This window comes from Salvia hispanica, chromosome 3, assembly GCF_023119035.1.
Source record: "Salvia hispanica cultivar TCC Black 2014 chromosome 3, UniMelb_Shisp_WGS_1.0, whole genome shotgun sequence".
Classification (NCBI taxonomy): Eukaryota; Viridiplantae; Streptophyta; class Magnoliopsida; order Lamiales; family Lamiaceae; genus Salvia; species Salvia hispanica.
This window is the reverse complement of record NC_062967.1, coordinates 21,312,253-21,334,840: the sequence shown is the minus strand read 5'-3', so window position 1 is coordinate 21,334,840 and position 22,588 is coordinate 21,312,253. Positions and strand designations below refer to the sequence as shown.

Here is a 22,588-nt window from a genome sequence, read left to right as displayed (position 1 = left end):
TCATGCGACAAACTAAAAAACAAGTGACATATATATTTACGACTGAAGTAGTACAATTTGTTACAAATGTTAATCTTGATTTTATTCCATCACTGCTGCCAAGAGCCCTAAGTCTTAAATCTATACAGTAAAATCCAAGTCTAAAATTGTAAAAATAGCTAACGACTAATTTACCTAACGCTTCAAATATCAATACATATAACTTCCAATTTTAAACAAAACAAAACAAAACAATCAAGGGAAGGGCAGCATTTTCCTCCATTCCATTTCACCAATTTACTAGAATGAGACCTCAGATAGATTTGAGTGCAAACTTCCACTTAATTTACGACTAAAGTAAAGCTCGGTTTCAGTATATTCAGTCTTTTTATAAAGTCCACATGAACATACTCCATCAAAGATTGCGGCCGCTTGCTCCCCTCGCCAATTTCCGAAAGCTTTTGCAGGGAAGAGATGGATGGCATCATCCGGTAGAATTCTCATGCAGCAGAACATACTCGCGGCTGAAGTTGTATTAACGGCATGGATACAATTTCAATCACAGAAATTAGACAAACTGTAAGAAGAATCCTACTCGTCGCAACTTTATAAGTAGCTTACCTGCTATTGCCAAATTTGATAGTGTCCTTCTCAAACAGTTCGTAGTATCGCTGGGGTTCAAGCCGCTCATCCTGAAAAGGGGAAAACAACTGTAAAGCTAAATTTGTGTTCAACTCCTCCTAATAAGATCTTTATATGATGGAGGAGAAGATTTCAAAAATTATTCCGACGAGCTGCTCACATTGACGAAGGTCCCATTGGTGCTTCCAAGATCCATTAAATAAGGCCTAGCAGATTGCAAAGCAGCAGAACCTATTAGTCAGTGGAAAGAAATCAACCAAGCACAATGCCATTTTATTGGTGACAAAAACTAAGATCACTAGCCACACCTCACTCTTTTTGTCACACCACCATCTGGGTTTTCCTCCTCCACTTGTCTTCAACCATACAAGATCGTACAAGTTAAGCACATTACCTAAGCAAATAAGAGGGTATAATAATCATGTCCTACCTATACTGAAGAACAGAATGCTGTTTACTGCAGGATGGATGGTCAGTTGGGATGTCTGCAACCCTTCTCTCTCTACCAAACAGATAGCAACTTTGACGATGTACATAAAGAGGATCTGCATGTCAAAAATATAACAGTAAATAGTTCTGTAACGTAGACTCGATTTTTAAACCAATGGATATAATCAAATCCAGGATGAAATTGAGAGAGAAATTGGGTAACTATCAATTAGGAAGATAGCATACATGAAAGAACAAAAGCTCAAAATATCATACAGCAAGACGGAAAATTAGGGTGGGCTCAGAGGTAATGAAACCAGAAATAAAAAGTGGGAGCTGATTAAGGAACCGCACATGAAAGACAGTTTTTTCTTCATAAGTCAGAAAGTATAGGGGTAATTTGGCGATGAATGTAGCTTGTTATAATACACGATATGATATCCAGTTAAAGTTTACCGTTGAGCACTTCACCGCCCTTGAAAACATACAACCGCCACCTTATTTCTGGCTTTCGAGCATCAGGTGGCTCATTAAACAGCAGTGTTACACCTGATGAAGCCCCAAATGCATCAGAAGAAGCAACAGAGAAAAATTATACGTAGAAGAAATAAGACATAACAGAGAGATTAGAACTTTAGAAGTTGCACCACTGGTACCAATATTTTTACAAGAGTAGGTAGAGTCATATCATGTCTACTTTACTTGGTTACAAAAAAATTTCATGTATTGATGCCATAGAAAATACAGGGAGCTGAACTACATATAAAAGAGGCATGAATCTGAATGACATATTAAAAGAAAAGGCAGGGTGTAGAACTTCAAATAAAAAGAAGAGGAGGCACTCTGAATGGCATTTGAAAAGAAAATGCAGGGGCTGAGTTGATTTCTTGTGACAACCAATTAACCAAAGCAATTCCAAATAACTTGAGGAACAAAAGGGCTGACAAAACAATCTTAATAATACAAGGTAATCCCATTGTACCTTTTACTCGATTGGTTTCCGCCGCAAGTTTTCCAGACAGCTCAAATGAAGGTTTATGCTGACACACATGTAAACAAGTTTGCCATATAAAAAGTGAGACATATTTTTAAAATAATGACCATAAACTATGATATTTTCAAGATAGTTATATGTTTTTTTAGTGTGACGAAAATTTCTGGGCGAGGGTCATGAAAAGCAATACAAATGTGAAAAATTGACATCAAAAATAGTAGTACTACAACATGGAAAGAAAGATACTTTTTCCTTTGCTTCCAATGACTCTTCCACAGCCCTCATCTTAGCCAGAGCCTCGCTGTCACCATTACTGCTTCATAAAACACAAAATATTGTATCAAGAATTCATCCGAAAGCAGACATACAATGCTTATGTACAGATCCAAAAAATTAAACCAGGAGAGGTAGCACAGAAAAGGGCAGACCAAAACATTTAATGAATCAGATCGGGAACAGGATTTAGTTGTTTCCTGAAAGTTTAATCAAAGTCTCCTAACAGCCAGGAATTAACAATAGAAATTACAGACACCATAAAACTCTCCAGGACTACTACAATACTAAAAAGTTAAGGAATCTTTATCATGGTTTTTAATGAGAAACTCACCGATCTTCATCATCTCTAGAGTGTGTCGGCTGCAAGCATTTAGAAAATTATCAGATGTCTTAAAATCTCTCTCCATCAATTCAATGAATATCCATACTCAATTTGAGATTTTCCTGAAAAATAAATCCTGAGAACTTAACTTTTCATAATACAGTAGTGTTATTTTTCAAGCAAATGAATGGACAAGACATTCAAAAAATGCATCAAATAATTAACTTTTCAAAAAACACTCAGAAGAAAAAGGATAAATCCTGGGATCAAATACATTTAATAGATTACAACAATCCAAACACACAGTATATGCTAATTACATAGTTAAATTGTAGAGTTGAAACATACTATGATGGGTATACGTACACCTATTACTTTTCAAAAGTAAACCCATCCTTCCATAAAGCTTATATACTTCACTTCACAATCAAATTTTGTCATTTATGCTACATCAAACAAACCAGAACCAAAAAAAAATTTAGATGTCTTTTATGATGACAGTTCCCACGTTCACTTAGGTGTTTAGAGGCAATTTAATTTTAATTCAAATTCATAGGCAATACCAAGCCTAAATGATAAAGCATAGAGCAACAAGACTTGTCTTTGACTCTTTGTGCTTACCATGTCAAAACAAGTTATCTCATCAATAATTTTAAAAGATCACTAAGACATGAACAAGGTATGGGGAGTGAATATCACCAGACACCTCGGTACGCCCGCTGTTGTCAGTGGCAGGCGGCGATCTAGATCTTCGTTGACCACTGCGGTGACGGTTAGAAGGTGAACGGGAGCGTTCATGTCTGGATCTAGAGTCATTACCAGCAGCATCCCTTCCTGTCCTTCTCTGTTTCTTCTCAGCTGACAAATCCCTATCAAACTCCTTTCCCTCACGAGCAGCCCTGTCGCTCATCCATATTCCCTCTCGTTCCCTTTTAAAGCATCTCGTTCTGATTTAACTCTTTCCAATCTTTTAGTACGCGGTGAAAGAGGTGGTGGAGACCTTGGTTTCTCCCGATTTGGCGATCTGGTCCTGATTGAAGTCCTTTGTTTAACATGAACAGGGGAGCGAGATGGTGATTTTCTAGGGATTGGGGGTTTGGTGCGACCATGGAGTTTCTCCCTCACAGGTGAATGAGATGCAGGGGATCTCGTTCGAGCACGTTTTGGTGACCTAGTTCGGCTTTGAAGCTTGTCTGCATTAGAACTCCTGCGATTAGGAGGCGACTTTCCTTTTTCACGAGCAGGAGATGTTTCTCTTCTAGACGAGCTTCTCCTACGAGGAGACCTATCAGCTGTGACAGGAGATGCAGAGCCGTGGCGCCCCATTGAATAGCTACTGCATCAATCTAACTTAACTACATATAAATAAACCTCCCTTGTAAGAAACACAGATGAAACAGAAAGGTTAATTATACAGTACAAAAACAGAGTATAATTTCACAAGCACAGAGACATATAGATACACAACAAAATTCCGAAATATTATTGCGGCAACAATGCGAACCACAACACAAGATCAAAAACACGAGAAACATGGTTACCATTTAGTAAAGCTCCTATTATCGAGAATCAAATTTATTAGGCTCGAGAACATTTACACCATAGCGTTTATTGTTTGAAAAACAAAAGGAACAACGGAAAATGCCAGAAGAAGTAACACAGTAAAAACTGAAAATTCACGGAAGAAAAATATAATGTGTGGATAAAAAAATTAAAAGCATCGAACAGTCCAAAATATTGAAAGTGAAAGAGGAATAGTGATAAAATACCTAAAAAGGCTCGACGGCATGAGCTGATTCAGTGAATAGAGAGGAAAATGGAGGATTAGGGATTGTAGATGCCACAAGCTCGCTGAATATGAAGATGAAGAAGATTAGAGTGCCGCCTTCATGAATCATGATTCCATCAAAGTGTTCTTGGTTTTTTTGTATTGGGCTTCACTTAAATACTCCATAGAACTCTCATTTCATTCACGCATGAATTTAAAGAAATGTTAAGAAAAATAAATAGAAATATTTAGTGGAATATGATCTCATTTATATATATTCTCTATCTCACTCTAAGTGAACCATTTTCTTTTTTTTTAAGGTCTCACTCTAACATTTATATATTATTTCTAAAATAAAATATGAGTGCACTGAGTTAGTGGAAAGTGGGGTGTATTTACCACAAATAGGAAAAAAGCAAAGTGAACAATATTTCACGGACAGACCGAAATAGGAAAACTGGACAACATTCACAGACGGATGGAGTATATTTCTAAAAATAGAAATAACACTCTCTCTACTTTTTCGCTCTTTCTTACTTTATTCTCTCCACTTAACTGACAAAACAATACTCCCTCCATCCGCGAATAGGAGTCTCGTTTTTCCATTTTAGTCCGTCCGCGAATAGGAGTCCCGGTTCACTTTTACCATAAATGGTAATAGGGTCTCACATTCCACTAACTCATTCCACTCACATTTCATTTAAAACTAATATATATACAAGTGGGACCCCTATTTCACTAACTTTTTTCAAACCACTTTTCTTAACATTTCTTAAAACTCGTGCCGCCCATGAATGAGACTCCTAATGGCGGACGAAGGGAGTACTAAACAAAATCGCGTGTTGGAATAAAAATGTTCCACTTAAAGTGAGATGGAGTGAGTATTAGTTTTAAATGATATGTGAGTAGAATGTGGTGCCTCTTACCATTTATAGTAATTATGAACCGAAACTCCAATTCGCAGACGGACTAAAATAGAAAAACATGACTCCTATTAGCTGACGGGAGGAATACCTTTCTAAAATGTATGTAATCACTACAGTAGATTCTTTTATTAATCATTCATTTAGCAAAAAATACAGGACAATACCAATTTATACTGCCTTCGTCATAAGGTAGCTGAGTCGTATTCTTTTTTGGATTATCCCAAGGTAGTTGAGTCATTCTTTTTTGGCAAAAACTTTATCTTCTTGCATACTTTACTCTCTTATTTTATTTTTATCTTTTACTTTACACTTTTCACTTTAACTTTTGACGCATTAGTCTTAATTCCTGTATTCAAAAGAAATGTTCTAACTACCTTGGGACAGAAGGAATACCAGTATATACTACGAACACTACGAATAGATCCATCTCTATATATAAACAATGACAACAAAACAAAGCAAAACAGGGGCACAGTAATAGACAACAAATCGAACTCATAGCGGAACCCCGGCCAACAAATTGATATTAACACATTCATTCATATTTAGTTGATATACTTGTGAATTCTCATAGTAATATGTAAGTAGTCTGCATTCTCAAATTAACTGGCCAATTGAAGATCCTTGGACAATACGAGATTTTATGTAGCTTTATATATTTTATGTGTTAAAAGAAAGGAATATTAGAGATAAATATGGTTATATTTTTAATAATGAGTAAATTAAAAAGAAAAATAAATCATCTTCAGTGGGACCGAGGAAGTACTATGTATATTTTGTAATTTTATCCAATATGGTTCTTGCTACAGAATAATCAGAACTTCCAAATTCGATTAACCTTACACAAAACGGAAAAGTGTCAAAATTTGGATATGGGCAGTTACGAGTATTTTCTTTTTGTGATAATTTGAGAAGTCACTAAGTCTTAATTCGCTTGACGAAGTAGTATCTAACAGTAAAACAAAATAGACAAAAAAAGAACACAACAAAAAGGACATATTCACACTTTTAAGTTCTTGAGTGATAACAAGGTTGTGTATAGATGTTTGTATTAAGACCAGGGGATCAAAGATCTGCTCTCCCTGGGTATCTGGGAAAAGTAATTACGTCTCTAATGTTTTCGACACCGGTAGCAAAGAGAATCATCCGCTCAAACTCAAGGCCGAACCTACTGTGTTCAACAGTCTCGTACCTTCGCAGGTCAAGATACCATTGATATGGTTCCAGTGGAAGACCCAAATCCAATATCCTGATCAATACAAAAAACAATGTCAACAGAATTCTACATAACGAAACATGGTCCTACCGTTATTACGTTGAAGCTATGAGTTTTGCTATACCTTTGTTGCAGCACCTCATAGTTCTCTTCTCTTTGGCTTCCACCAATAAGTTCAACCACCTAAACAACACACGGAATATCAGCTTATGTAGACGTTCGACAAAGTGAAATATAAAGCAACATCTTATCTACAATGGGGCAAAATGTGAGGGTACCTTGGGTACAAGAACGTCCATTGCCGCGACAGTCTTGTTGTCTTCATTGACCTTCATATAGAATGCTTTGATCTCTTTTGGGTAGTTATAAACAATAACTGGTCCTTTGTTTCTCCTCGGTCAAGTACCTACATTAATCCAATTTACGCGTAAGAACTAGAGGATGAGATGACTCGGGTTAATATGAGGTGATGAGATACAAGAAACATTACCTTTCATGCTCAGATGCTAAATCAATGCCCCATTCAACTTTGTTCTCGAATTTTTTCACTTTGGCAGCTTCCTCGAGAATTTCAACAGCCTTAGTGTAAGTAATCTTCTAGAACTTGGATCCTGCAACCATTTTGTCAACATGCTTGGTCATGAACTCCATATCGCCATAGCAATTGTCAATCAACCACTGACAAAGGAATCTCACGTATGCCTCTGCACAGTTCATATCATCCTGCAGAGGTAAATCATCGATTCTGTTATCAACTAAGCTACAAAATCCAAACACACCTCCTAAGTTTTGATTGTTACTTTAATTTAACAATCAAATATTAATCCAAATGTATCATACCTGTATATCCGCAAATGCAATTTCGGGTTCCACCATCCAAAATTCAGCAAGATTCCTTGATGTGTGGGAGTTTTCTGCTCGAAACGTGGGCCCGAATGTATACACACTACTGAGGGCACAGGCATATGTTTCAACCTGTAGTTGCCCGGACACGGTCAAAAATGCTTGGCGGGCAAAAAGTCTTGTGTGTAATCAATTTTTCCATCTTTTTTAGGGTTGCCACCATAGTTAATTAGTGTCGTAACTTGAAACATTTCCCCCGCACCCTCACAATCGCTGGTCGTGATGATAGGTGTATGGATATAAAGAAAGTCGTGGCTCTGGAAGAATGTGTGTGTCGCATAAGCCAAGGCATTGCGAATTCCAGCAATTGCAGATATCTGGATGACAACCACACCAACATCGTAAATCACTCTGTTATGACAGAATATAGCAATTGTGTAATCAGACAAACAAAAACGTATAGAGACACGGAAATCATACAATGTTGGTCTTGGGGCGAAGATGCACAACGTCAATAGATAATCTAGCGGATCCGCTAACCAAAGGGTTAAACCGTGATCAAATGAATAAGTTGCTAGAGGGAATGAGTGTGAAATCCACAAACTAAATAATTGTCATAGTGGTAACCCAACCATGATGACTGGAGATCCCAAGAACTTGGTTCAATGGGAAAACTAAGCTATGAGAGTTCGTGTGAAACACTCATCTACATCTATTCCCTAAAGAGCAATAGAGTGTTGAAAAAAAATCTTGTCTTGTGGTGAGTCTAAGTCTATGACTTTTAATGACTCTTAAGGATCTCAAGGAGATTGAGTTCTCAAAGAGACCGAGTAGGGCAAGATACTCGATTAGGAATCACCTATGTAAGTGTGAAGTGTGGCCGTTTCAAATTACACACTTATGAATCCAAAGTGGTATCCAAGGCTGCAAAGGACACAAAACGTGAGAACGGATGAGGTTGAGGTGTTTAAGTGTTAACACCATTGTCTCGGTGCACGCCGTGGGGGACTAGTTCAAAGCATCGCGCTACTAGGCCACCTGTGTATCCGATGGCGTTGACTATGGAAGGTTCAAAGCTAAAAACTACCTATCCTTATACTTATATACCTCTCGAGGGTTGAGCTTGTGTCTGCATGCATTTGCATTTGGCTATTTCCACTCATGTGGGGGATTGTTGGAATCGTGGTCCGGTCAATGCAATTTGACGGATCGTTCAAGTGACGAAATATTTAATTTTGATAAAATTAAATAATTTATAATCGATCTACGCTCCGAGTAGATGATTGTGGTATATTCATTTTCTCTAAACCGATTCCCGGTGAGTGAGAAATAATATATCAAAGAATGTCACGATATATGGAGATATATAATTAATTAATTAATTAATTAATTTTGGACACGTAGATAAAACAATGTGGCAATTGAGCATACGGAGAAAGCTTCGTAGAATGCATGCACATTGATCGGGTTGTCCAGATACATTTCTGGAATGAACAACTACATGAGAGGTGTCTAGATACATCCGTCCAGGTTCATCCTCCATGGTTGACGTCTGTAACGGCTAGTAACCCCCGGCGGTTACAATCTAGCCATCATGACTCAATCAATTCAAATGAGTGGGCTTGGCCTATAAATAGGCATGCATACTCTTGCATTCTCTACACCATTCACAAGCATTCTAGAAGGCATAAGCTCTCTCCCTCTCTTGCATTATTCTTTTGTCGAAGCTCTGCCCTCTCCTCCATCCAGTTCGCCGAAGCTCTGCTGATAGCGGTGCTGCTTCATCAGAGACGTAGCCGTTTTATCTTTGGGGATGAAATGCCAATCCGAAGAGCATTACCGGGGCGTATCTCGTCTTGCGGAAAGAGGACTCCTCGACTCGGCTAACGATTGTTCATGGTTTATTTGTTTCGATTTTCTATTTGTAGTTATAGTTTTCCATTTGTATTTCTTGGGTTGTATTACGCCCGGCTAGTTTATCTCTTGTAAATCACAGAATCACCAACAACATCAATAGTTCGTTTACCTTGTAGACATCGGATTTGACGAGCACCTGCAGATTCTCCAGCGACGATCCGTCGTTCACCTGCAGAAAGGCGAGCGTGCCCTTCTCCGCCTCCTGGCCCTTCTTCACCCATCCTCCGACTCGGGCCTTCTGCCCGCTCAGCCCGTCGCCCTTGTCGGGGCGACCAAGGATGTTTTGATCAGAACGCGCTTCGAGAACTCCGCCTCCAGTACGCGCCGCTGAGGGTGAGGCCGTTCATCGCCGTCACCGGAGCTGAATCCGCTGAATGAGAATAATTCTTTTATTTTTCAATGCATGAAAATACTATAGAATTCTACTATTATTTATAGCATTTTAAACCAACGAATCTTGCTCATGAAAGATAATTAAATAAAAGTACAAAATTTATGGAAAATAAATAAGGTAGGAAATAAGATATGCAAAGTTTTGGAAATCTTAAAGTAAATATTTATTCTTACAAGTAAATATTTAAATTAGGTAATTGATTATAGATAGACTTGAGTGGTAAAAAAACTCAAAATTCTATTTAAGCCATTCGTTATTAAATTAGTTTTTTTTTTTATTTTGGCAATTTGAGGTATTTTATAATACTTCAAATTGATAGTTGGAATTTATGAAAACCATACAAGTGTATATTACACGCTAATCTCCAATAATTGACGGCTTATTTTTTTTATTAATTTTAATATAGTATACTAATTACATCAATTAAATGACTAATTTTTTGTTTATAGCAAAGAAATTATTAATATATATACACTTATCATAATAAATTTATACTATTAAATTGCTCAACTAATTGTTAAGTGAATCAGTAAACTTCAATTTATAGTTCATTTGAATCTTTTGAACTTTCAAAATATAATTTGTAAAGTCTATCCAAACACTATTTAAACAATTTTCCAATCTAATTTATTTCTTAAAAATTGCAAGCTAATTTTAGTCCAGTGAATCTAGACAAGTATGAAAAATGGCTTCAACTAGGGTTCACAAAAAATATTTAAATCTAGAATGGACACAAAAAAATTTATTCGAATGTATCAAAAAGGAATAAAGTTTACGGAAATGGCCGGTGTTGCATCAGCTTGGAGTGAGAGTCTTGGGAGGGAAAAAAAGCTAATAAGACTCCACAAGGATTCGAGTTATGGCCTTGGGCCATGAAGAAGTTTAGGGATAAATACATAGTAGATTAGTACTAGTTAATATAAAATGTTTCGTTCATTTTTTATATTAGTATTAAAAGTTTAAAATTTACAGAAGTTACAAAAAATTTCATTTGTGTATCCTTTTATTATCTTTTGCAAATAAATAATTAATAACAGTAATGTCAACTCTCTGCATTAGTTGGATGCCAAGAGTTTTATCGTTGTTTAATATTTATATAAAGAGTTTTAATATTGTTTCATATGAAGTACAAAAAGTTTCTATCATATTTTATATTGATTCAAAATATTTTACCATTATTTCATGATTTATGCACCATATAAATGAGTAATTAATAACGTCTATGCAACTATGAGAGAATGTATTGAAATATAATAGAGATGAAACTTTTTATAGTATAATTTATGCACATTAAACTTTTTTTTACCAATACGAAGGAACGGTGAAATATTTTATATGAAACACGTAGTACATCATTGTAATTTGTATCATGTGTGTAAGAAATCGATCTATTTTGACAAAAAACTAACTAGTTATCCACAATAATAATCAATAAAAGTGGAGAAAAAATAGATTGGATTTATCGTGTTTAAAAAATATAAAAAAAACGTAATACTGAATTTTAAGTAAAGTATGATACCTTATTGAAAGGTTTCGATACAGTAACAATATGAATTTCTATATACTGTGACATACCGAATTTTCAGTATTTACCGTAAATTATTGTATATGTTGGTATTTAAGGTTTACCGTGCACTTACCGACGTCAATATATAATGTAAAAATGGTCTATCCATTGAATAGCAAATATATTTATACTAATGTTATTGTGATATACCATATTAAAATATGATATGCAGTATTTTGATGTACTGAATTTTGGTAGAAAAAAGTAGTACGCTATTGATATAGAAATTGGTAGTACCGAAAATTTAATACACCAAATTTCGGTAGAGGTGTCAGTTCCATCCGAATGATAAGTTGGCCCAATTAGTCAGCTACTATTAGAGGTTAAGAATGAAAAATTACAAAGACTTGCCCGACTGTACAAAAAAAAAAGTATTTTTTACTTATTTAAAAATATGTCATGTTTTACACATTTTTATATTGGAATCATTCCTCCACGTTTCCTTTTTCTTTTCTCTATAAAAAAATACGTGTTCTTATGTAAAAGATGGACAGAAGTTTATAACTGTCCCAAACTTAAAAGAAAAACATAACTACAAATTTCCTATATAAATAAGTGTTTAAAAAATAATTATATTTTCATGTTTTCTTATAAATTTGATATTTTTTTGTATCCATCTTTATTTTTAATTTCTATTACTATATATTTTATTTATAATGTTGATTTTGTTAATGATGTAAATGTGTATATATTATCTCCATCTTATAATAGGAGTCATATTTAATGTGGTCACATGTTTTTAGAAATATAAAGAATAGTGGGTTCGAAAAGTTGATAGAATATGTGGTCCATTTTTTTATATTGATTTTATAATAAAATGTGAGTGGAGTGAGTTAGTAGAATATGAGACCTACTTATCATTTATGGTGAAAGTGAAATATAAATCTTATGGGACGAACTGAAATAACAAAATGTGACTTTTATTATGGGATGAAGAATCTTATTTATAAAAAATATAGAATATTTACTATTAATAAATAAATAAGATAATTTTAATCATGGCCCGTTTGACATCCATATATTTCGGTATACCAAAACTTTGGTGAGAAAAATATATGGATGTTTTGGTATACTAAAATATATAAACCACTCATTTATTTTACTCATTTTATTATAAAACTAAAATAAAAAATTAGAATTCATATTCCATCAGCTTTTTTAACATACTTTCTTTTATGCTGGAATCAAAGTGGACAATTATTGGAAAATGGAAGGAGTAGAATTTTTCGTCTCTTTCGTGGAAGGTAAAAACCATTATCTTGATATCTCCCAAGGGCCTGAGGCGCTGAGGACAAATAAGATTACATAGATAGATAGATAATGCATGAAAAAGCTGTTAATTATCCTCGACCACAAATGCAAGAATTTCATTCATCCATACATATACTGTTACATGATAAGCCTATAGATAGTTCTATAAATTTACGCCATTGCTTATTCTTCTCGACCTCGTCAACTATGGCAAAACAAGATCCCTAATCAAAACTATAAACTCCTCATTATTACTATCTACATGTAAAGCCGATGCTCCACTTTGGTTCAATTTCCTCGATGCCCAGAGACGAGACTCTATCCATCCTCAACCACGCCACATTTTACCGGTTTATGCTACAGCTTTCCAGCCTCACCGTCTTCACTGCTTCGCCTGCAGAGCAGATGCTGGTTAAATCTAGGTATCCACGAAATTTCTTCACTACTAGGCCACTTTCAGATTCAGGGCAAAGATAAAGTTACAATCGTAGCTAACAAGATTCAGAATCAAAATCATAGAAAACGCATACACAATTTTGATGAGGACGTAGATAATGACAACATACTCCTATCACTGTTAGACAGAGCATACGACATAATTGGAAGTGCTTCGTGTCTTTATGACCTATTTCATTCATTATATAGATCCTCGGACTGGGTGAACTCATACACATTTTAAGATGCTAATTGAAGATAGAAGTTCAGATATTTGACCAATATTTTTCTCAAAAGAAAGGGATATTTGTGCAATGACCACTAAGCCCAGCAAAGGTGATTGCAGCTTACAAGTTAAGATTTAGGAAGATACCATTTTCAAGGGGAGACCGGCCTAGATCCTCTATTTCCTATCAAGTTCCTACCCCAACACTCATGTCATCAGTGCACACTAGATACATGTGATGACCTTACTGTTATACATGTGGCGGATACCAGTAAAATGACGAACAAGATTGTATCACGGTATTAGATAAGACATAATCAGAACAAGAAGGTAACAAAACTACTTATCCCTATAGTCACTGTCATTTGCGCAGGTCAAACTCTTATATTTAGTACACGCAAGCAGATATACGACACAGTTATCATACGACAAGTACCACAAAAGGTAACATAAAAGAGAATTACCTGAGAATACAAGAAAGTGCCAAGAACTGCAATTGCAGCACCAAGAGCATTGATGGGTTGTACAGGTGTCTGGAAAATAATGATTGAGGAGACAATGACTGATATACGTTTCATCGTATTTCCAATGCTAAATGTCAAAGGAGAAATCTCATCCAGCGACATGTATGACACCTGGTTGTAGAGATGGTAAAATACACTTTGGGCCGCCATCCACCTATGTCAAAACATAACCAACATGAAACAATATAAAACAAAAATGGCTCAAGAAAATAACAAAGTCCGTAGAAAGCAAGGTTACTTGCTTCCTGAAATCCAACACACGATCTGAGAAAACTGTGTTCCTAGGAACTTTAACACATATATTGCTTAACTGAAATACACTTAATAACATATTAAACCGGACGCGCATTCCGTGCACATAATTCATGTATTAATGATCAGTAGCGTTAGAATCATGAATCTTGGCATATTCTTGGAAGACAAAGCACATTAGCTTCATAATCAAGCTAATCAAAAACATTTTACCATTTGAGCATAATACTATATCCAAGGAGAAAAACAAAACAAAACAAAACAAACAGAAACGGGAGTGGCAGCATCGTGATTACCAAACAATCTGGGGTCCAATATCAGACAAAGCTTGCTGAAATCCTGCAGCCCACATCTGTGGTCCCTCCACAGCAATTGCAAAGGGAGTGAGAATAACTAGAGACAGCATTGACAAGCAAGCATAATAGTTCATTCCGCTGACTGATTTCCCCTTCATGCCCTTCTTCGAAAATATATTCCGGAAAACAAACGCCAAATTCGAGATCATGGCCCCCATGAAACCTGATTTTGACATAGACAGGAAAGTAGAAAACAAACAAGCTCATGAGCATAGCAAGGGCAGCATCAATAATCTCAGAAATCACATGATTCAGACAGTCTAACTACTTATATCAATTTTCTCACCTAATACAACAATCAAAAGGGGAAAATTGAGCCCTAATTTTCAGAATTAGGTCAGTGATAGTTACCAATCATGTTGAAGTTGAGCTCGGTGAGAGCGGACAGACCGCAGCCGCCGATGATCGGAATAAGCGATAGGTAAACCGCCGGCGGGAAAGTCTCCCCCAAAATAAACCTCGAAACCAACACGCTGAAAGCAGGCTCGCCGCTCTTGATTATGTGAGTGAACGAAACCGCCACCTTCGACATGCTCACAGTCGCCGCAACATGCCCAATTGTGTGCGCCACAGCTACCTAAACATCGTTATCATCGAAAAGTTTCAATCCCTAACCACAAAACACCAAAATCCAGATCGCGGAAACCTCAATCAAATTAATTAAACTAAAAATTAACTTACTGGAAAAAGCGATTTCCAAAATTCGAGATCGGTCTTGGGCGCCTCGGCGATCCGCAGCGCCCAGGAGACGAGCATGATGAGGGAGCCCGCCGCGAGCGAGAGCGTCGAGGTGAGCCATGGATAGGGATACGCATTCAGCACCTTCTTATTGTATATGTTGAACACCACATTCAAGCTCCACCAAGTGGCGAAGTAGATTCCGATCTTCACCTTCCTCGCCGACTCAGATCCGTCCACCACCGGCTCCGACCGGTCGGCCTCATATGCTCCGCAAGTGATCGAAGACTCCTTCCTCCCAAGCGAGGCCCCAATGTGCAAGGGTTTAGAGATTGAAGACTTGGAGACACAAACAAGGCCAAACCCTGGCGATGGTGGCGGCAAACGAGTTCTGGTAGGGGCGATCCGTGGAGAGAGGGAGGGCTTGATGGAGGAGATCGGCGCAGGGTGGTTGAGGTTGAGGTTGAGGCTGAGGGAGGAGATCATAGTAGCAAGGAATTCAAGAAAGGGCGGAAGTTTTGATGGGATTTGACTAAGAAGATTGTTGGGAGTTTAAAAGAAGCAATTTTGGAGAGATATTTATATTTGGAAAGTTGGAAAGTTTTGAAGCTTTGGAACTTCCAAAGGACATAATAGCAAAGAGATGGCTTTTGTATATGCTAAGCAACCAAAGCAGCAACTACTTTATATACAGTAGCTGCAAATATCTCACATAATTAAACCACACAAAAACCCAAAGCCCTTACCAAGTTTATATTGTTTGCTCTTTTTTGTAATTTTTTGAGTTTTTGTAGATTTATATTGTGTGTTTTTATATTTTCTGTTATGTTTTAATCTGATAAAAAAAAATTGATTTAAAATTTATTTTCTATATTTTGAAAAATACTCTTAATTTCTTCACCATTTGTGAAGTAGTAAAATTTATCATGAAGTTCTTAGATTGAAGTTGTCCAGAAACATTATTGAAGAAGAATTATTGAAATGATATTGTAAGGTTTTGAACAAGTGGAAAAAGGATATTGTATGATTTATTTGGTGTTAGTCGACGAGGAATGGTGTTACTTAGCTCCAAAGGGGAAAGATATTTGATGAGATATTATACCTTCTTTCATTTTAAGAAGTATCTTTACCTCCTCTTGGAAGAGAAATAAAAAATTAGTTATTTTTGTTTGCCTTTTAAATTTACCTTTTTCTCTTGAAGCCCACTACTTTTTAAGAAGGTATAATACCTTTTTGAGGAGGTAAATTAGAAAAATACCTTTCTGCTCTAATAGTAGTCAACAATCTCAAATATATCTCTTGTATGTATTATTTGTCCTCTGATTATTTTTTCTCATTACCAATTTATATCTCTCCATCATCCCTACCACTCATGTTATAGCAGCTTTCGACGATGTCGACTGATGCAAATCCAAATTCGATTTTTCTTTAGTTTAAGTAGATTTTTGAATTATTTATATCTAAATAGAAAAATTGCCAAGAATGTGTCATTAACACTATTATGTTTGGTTGACGGAAAAGTAAAATTGGCAATAAAAATGATTCCCAGGAAAATGAATCCACATAATGTGATTTCTAATAATTTTACTTTCCTGTGCTTGGAAAATATCAAGATTTTAAATTTAATATTTGATTTAAACACTAACTAAAAATATACTTATTATTATTTATAAAAAAGAATAATAATATAAATTTTTTAATAAGTTATTAATTATAAATGATAGTAATAATTACATTATTATATTTATTATTACTATGGATGGTTTAAATATGAATTATCCATCATAATATATAATAATATAATTGTGTTTTTAGTTACACGGAGTGTTATATAATAATCATAAGTAATTATAATAATATATATAATTATTATTATTATAACCAAAATATTTAAAGATATAATTTTTAAATTTTATAATTTTAAATTTCAGTACGATTTTATTAATTTATAATATAATAATAATTATTTATTATTGTATGATTTATATTATATAATTCTATTTAATTTTTAATAAATTATTAATTATTACTATGATAATACATTATATTTAAATATTATAATAATATAGTTATAATTATGATAATTTTAATAATAATATTTATTATATTTAAATTAAGTACTCCCTCCTTCCCAAGATATTAGAGCCCTTTCTTTTGGGCCCAGGAATTTAGGAGATAGTGTAAAGTGGTGTAAATAGAGTTGGTAGTAAGTAAATTATTACCATAAATAGAAATGGTTCAAATATGTTGGGACACTAAAAAAGAAACAAGGGTCTAATATTTTGGGACGAATGGACTATAATTTATAATTTAAATCATTTTTGAAACATTAATTAATATAATAATAATAAAACTATTTATATTGCATTAAATATGTAAGAATCCTAAAACATGGAAAAAGAATACATAGGAAAAGTTAGAATTCAAAATCCTAAAAAGTTGACAAATGAAATATTGTAGCTATAGTTGGCAATTACAAATACTTAGAATAGAAGATTTGTAGTTATGTCTCACGGTTTGTAATTCATTGCTAGATCTGGAAATCATTGTCCTCTTAAATATTTGATTGGTATTGAACCTATTAAATCTAAATGATAGTCACCGTTCATGCACATTTATTATAATTATGTTGTAGATTGCAGCCGGAAATTTGTAGCTGATTTTAGGACTCGTAAACCCCATTTTATAAAGTGATTCCAATGGCTGAATTATGAATGCACATTTATAATTTATTTTTATGGATGTTCTAACTTTCATAGCTCTACATTAATTATACTTAACATATTTTATAAATATTCAAATTCATCCCATAACTATATAAATATTTTAAAATAAGACTAAAATTCGCCTTTTATATATGTATAGATAGATAGATAGATAGACTAGTATACCATCAATGCACATAATTTAATTTAGTTTATATTAATCTAAATTTATAAAATTAATGCAATATCTATATCACATAAAAAAAAAAGGGATATGTATATAACAACAATTTAATATTAACAAATTTAGTAAAAATTGGCAAATAATTCAACGCATTACATTTGTTGTAGTCATAATCTAAAAACTAAACTAAAATAGATATATATAGAATAGGGGGAGTGATCAATTGCTAACTCATCATTTAATTGCTAACTACAACTAATTTAAGGCCACATGATTTTAAAAAATGTGTGGTCTACAATTTGCCACGTGTAATTTTCGTTTTTATTAATTAAATCGAAAAAGATAAAAAAAAACGCCAAATTAGGGTTTTGGATGAAAATGTCAATATAGTGTTTCGAAAATATCAACACAATGCTTTGAGAATGTCAACACAAATTTAGGATTGACATTGTATATGCTTTATATTGACATATTATCTTAGCTGCATTGACATTAACCTGTGTACGAAAAATACGAAAATTCTAGATTTTTTTTTCAAATTTTGACGTCGGAACATATGCATGTAGTATATCGTTGGAATCCTTATAAAATTATCTTTAATTTGATATATGTTATATGAATTTAAAGTTTTGGGATTTCTTTTAAAAGTTAGTTATAACTAACTTGACATTAATACCCCTATTGATTTTTATTGGAATTAATCATATAGCCTTATTGACGTTTTTTGTTGATCGTATTGACATTTTGTGGTTGATGATCTAGGCCTTTAATTTAAATATCTAATGGCTATTGTTGAGTTGTAGTTAGCAATTAAGTATTGAGTTAACACTATAACACTCCCCTATAGAATAGATATTTTAAAATTTCAATAAGAATAAATTATTATAAATAAAAACTCTACATAAAAAGTGACTTTATTATTACAATAATTAATCATTTGCGATAAAGTGAAAATATAGTTTAATTTAATTATATTGAATAAATTTATTGTATACAAATTTGTTAGTAAGAAATTAGGAGCAAATTTTGCGATTTATTTTTAATTTACTATGATTTATGTTATATTTGAAAAATAGCACTATACACTTATTTGGTTTGACATCATCGAGACTTCACCTTTCGCAAACTATTTATAGTACTCCCTCCGTCTTAAAAGAATAAGTACATTTCAAATAATACGAGAATTAATGCATAATTGATAAAGTTTGAGAGATGAGGAGAAAAGGTAGTTAAAATATTGTTAGTAGATAGTGGAACCTATGTTATTATTAGTGTTTAATGATGAACCCTTGTGGTATAAGCTATAAATATATTGAATTGTATACGTAGTGACGAGCCCTTGTAGTATAAGTTGTAAATATATTTAATTGTATAGATAATGAAGATGAAAAAAATTCCTTAAATGAAAATGTGATAATTTATGGGACGGACGAAAAAAGGAAAATATTCTTATTTTATGGTACGGAAGGAGTATTATAGTTCTTATAACAATATTATATTAGAAAAAAATTATACTCTAACTTGAAAATTGATATACATTAAATATACTACAATAATATTCACTATAAGTGAAAATAAATTTAAAGATATCATAACTACATAGACCATATCACAACTTAATTTGTTTAAATATCAAAAATCTTTATGGATTGTTTAATTTTACAGTTCACTAAGAAAAAATAATTAATATAGAGTAGTAGTATTATTCTATAAATTGTTAGGCAAATAAAAAATTGAATGAACTAAATCTATTAAGATGAATTAAGTAAACAAAACATTAAATTTCATCGCCAAATAACATTAAACAAATAAAGAATTAAATTAATCAATTTAAATGAATTAAAGATGGCCTATTAATCCTTCACACATTAATAACAATTCTAGATATACAATCACATTATATGCCCTAACTAATGCGCCACAGTATTCATCTTCTTTCTCATTTTCTTTCTAGAGCGAATGTCTCTCTTCCCTTTTCCCTTTCTTTAAATACACTAAGTTTTAGGGTTTGGGTGCAATATTATAGAATTTGAAAAAGCTTTTTAAGTCGTAAACAGATTTTCTCAAAAATGCAAAAAACCAAACAGACGATTTGTGATGCGTTTTTGCAGTACCATTGTTGGCCGAATTTTCCTCTTTTTTTTCTTTAAATTAGTGGAATTCTTTAAACAGGAATTTCAACATATTTTCATATTTCCATGCATGAAAATTAATTAACGGAAATTTTCCATATTTACATGCAGGAATTTTCCATATTTCCATGCATGAAAATTGATTAATCGGTATTATACATATATTTCCATTTCGAATTTTCCACATTTTTTCATAAAAATGCATGGATGTTCCATATTTCCATATAATCTTTAATTAATTCTTTAATTAATAAATTTTTCATGTATAAAAATTGGTGGTTGTTGGAATTGATTCATGATTAATCGGAATAACTGTATTATTGTTTAATGAGATTAGTAATTGGAAATAAAATTGATTCATTATAGTACTACATTTATTTCATTAATAATGAAATGTTTTACTTTATTTGAATTATTTAATAAAAGTAACATTTCCTAGAATAGAACAATATCATATAACATTTCCTAGAATAGAACAATATCATAGGTAGATTATCTACTTTTTCTCTCTTTAACTTTCTATCTCCATTTAATTAACTCATAAAATAACACTACATCAAATCTTGTGTCGAAAGTAAAATAGAGAGAGTATAATAAATAAATTTATTAAATTTAGTAATAAATAATAATAATAATAATAATAATAATAATAATAATTAAATTATTATTATTATTATTATTATTATTATATTATTATTATTATTATTATTATTATTATTATTATTATTATATGTGTTTGAAATTAATACTGTAAATTAATGTGAGAGGCTCGGGGAGGGGTGTGACGGGGTGTTAGGAGAAGCTCCTCGTTACAAGGGGAATGATGATGTAGTGGGGAGTTGTGGCATGACAGGATGCGTGAGTTGGCAGATTGGCTAGGTAGAGGAAGGGAAAGGGCCTATTTGGAGGAGTGCAGCCTGTTGGATTGACCTTAATCTTGTGGGGACGGTTGCCTAAAAGTTGAAGCTAGCTCATGCATATGTGTTTATGTGTTTGTATGTTTTTCTTTAACTGTTTAAGTTTTAAATTGTGTCTAGGTCTAGGAGTCTGTCTAGAGTCTAAAGAGTCGGTCAGGGGATAACCTTGCTTGAAATTCGCCTTATTCTTTTTTTTTTTCTTGTCTTAATACTTGAGGACAAGTATGGTTTAAGTGTGAGCAGTTTGATAAGACTAATTTCATGCATCGGTTATATGGTGAAAAGCGTTACATTTTCTTTGGGTCTAACACGGTCCTCTAAGCCAGGTGTGTGACGGAATCGCTAGATCAAGGAGATGTTTGAAGGAAACAGTCTAGCGAAGGAATGAAGTAAAAATGAGCAGGATCTAAGGAAAAAGAAGGCTTGAAGAAGGGAGTCAAGTAGCCGAGGGCAACAAAGTCCATCTATACCTCGCTGGGCTCCACTTCAACGCCTATAAATAGAAGAGCATGCAACACACAAATCATCACTCTTTTTCGCTCACTCTTAGCTCACACACAACACACACTTGGGGAATGGGAGATCTGGGGTAGTTTTGGTTCCGAAGGGGTTCATTCTTCAGAAATTTCGGTCGTAACACCGTCCGCGTGAGGGCGAAGATACAATCTCTTTATTTTCAGTTTGTTTTGCACTTTTACGGTCGAATTTCACTTTTGGGAGTCGATTTGGTTGTTGATGTTACTGATTATCTATTCGCTTCTTTTTGTTTGCGTTTATCTGTGATATTTCAAGTTGATTTACGTAGATCCTGCTGTTGAGAGTTTCATTTGACAAGTTATATGTTGATCTCTGTTTTTGCTGCTGTGCTCGATTTGGGAATTTGGTGGTAGATCTGTGGTGTTGTTGATTGATTGGAGGTTGTTGGTTAAATCTGAAGTTATGAAATGTTTCTTTTGGTTGAAGTTTGTGTCGCACGCTTGGATCCGGAGTGGATTTAGCGTCCGAGGTTGGATCTTAGGAGAGGAGGTCGAATTATGCATGGATTTTGAGTTTTGTTTGCTTTCTGTTTTACCTCGTCTAGCATCCTTAGATCTGTTAGTTTTTTTTTATTGTTCTTCGTCAAAATGATTTAAATTCAGTCTGCTCTGTTCCGATTTCACTCAAGCTGTTTTTCTTCTGAGTTTTTACGCAATTTGGTTGGAGAAGATGATGTCGCTGTTAGTTAGTACCATAGTTTGTTGTTTCTCCAGCTTTTCGCCCGTACTCTGCTTTTTCAGTTATGGTCCCCACAGTCAGTTTGTTACCCATATCTAGGTAATTAGAGTAGTTTCTTAGATCCAGTGATTGTTCGGTTTAATTTTCGTGCATGCTTTTGTTGTTTCGCCTAGGTCTAGCTGTTAGCGTAGCAGTTTAAATTCCCAAGTTAAGTTTATTTTTCCTCAACCCGAAAAATGCGTGGCAGCAGCCAACCCCAAAAACAAGTCCAAATCCTTGAACATGATTGTTACGCATCCATCTCTGTGGATCGATCCCTACTTCCCTATGCTAGGTTTAGTAAAGTGGTTGAGGGTTTTTGAAAGAGTGCTCTGTGTGTCCGACGACCAGGATTTTCCGACGACTAACGAGTTCCTAGACCGCGTGATCTAGAGGATTTG

General features: G+C 34.0%; 1 protein-coding gene and 2 pseudogenes across 1 annotated transcript; all 3 read right to left on the bottom strand.

Moving 5' to 3' along the window:
• Window positions 1–10: 10 nt before the first annotated feature.
• On the bottom strand, window positions 11–4,168 carry LOC125214674 (annotated as a pseudogene).
• Window positions 4,169–6,401: 2,233 nt separating this feature from the next.
• On the bottom strand, window positions 6,402–9,777 carry LOC125209569 (annotated as a pseudogene).
• Window positions 9,778–12,613: 2,836 nt separating this feature from the next.
• LOC125214601 (glucose-6-phosphate/phosphate translocator 1, chloroplastic) lies at window positions 12,614–15,630 on the bottom strand. The gene is made up of 5 exons (XM_048115692.1): window positions 14,999–15,630; window positions 14,669–14,894; window positions 14,258–14,480; window positions 13,650–13,863; window positions 12,614–12,918 (listed from the first exon to the last, which is right to left on the bottom strand). Exons 1-5 carry the CDS (start codon window positions 15,479–15,481, stop codon window positions 12,907–12,909), a joined length of 1,158 nt encoding a protein of 385 aa, XP_047971649.1. The 5' UTR covers window positions 15,482–15,630; the 3' UTR covers window positions 12,614–12,906.
• Between the last annotated feature and the right edge of the window lie 6,958 nt (window positions 15,631–22,588).

Bases quoted from the DNA above. Each gene is read 5' to 3' on its own strand.
- LOC125214601 (XM_048115692.1), bottom strand. From the start codon at position 15,481: ATGATCTCCTCCCTCAGCCTCAACCTCAACCTCAACCACCCTGCGCCG. The intron at 14,895-14,998 runs GTAAGTTAATTT...AACGATGTTTAG, and splicing joins TTTGGAAATCGCTTTTTCCA to GTAGCTGTGGCGCACACAAT. The intron at 14,481-14,668 runs GTAACTATCACT...TGTCAAAATCAG, and splicing joins GCTCAACTTCAACATGATTG to GTTTCATGGGGGCCATGATC.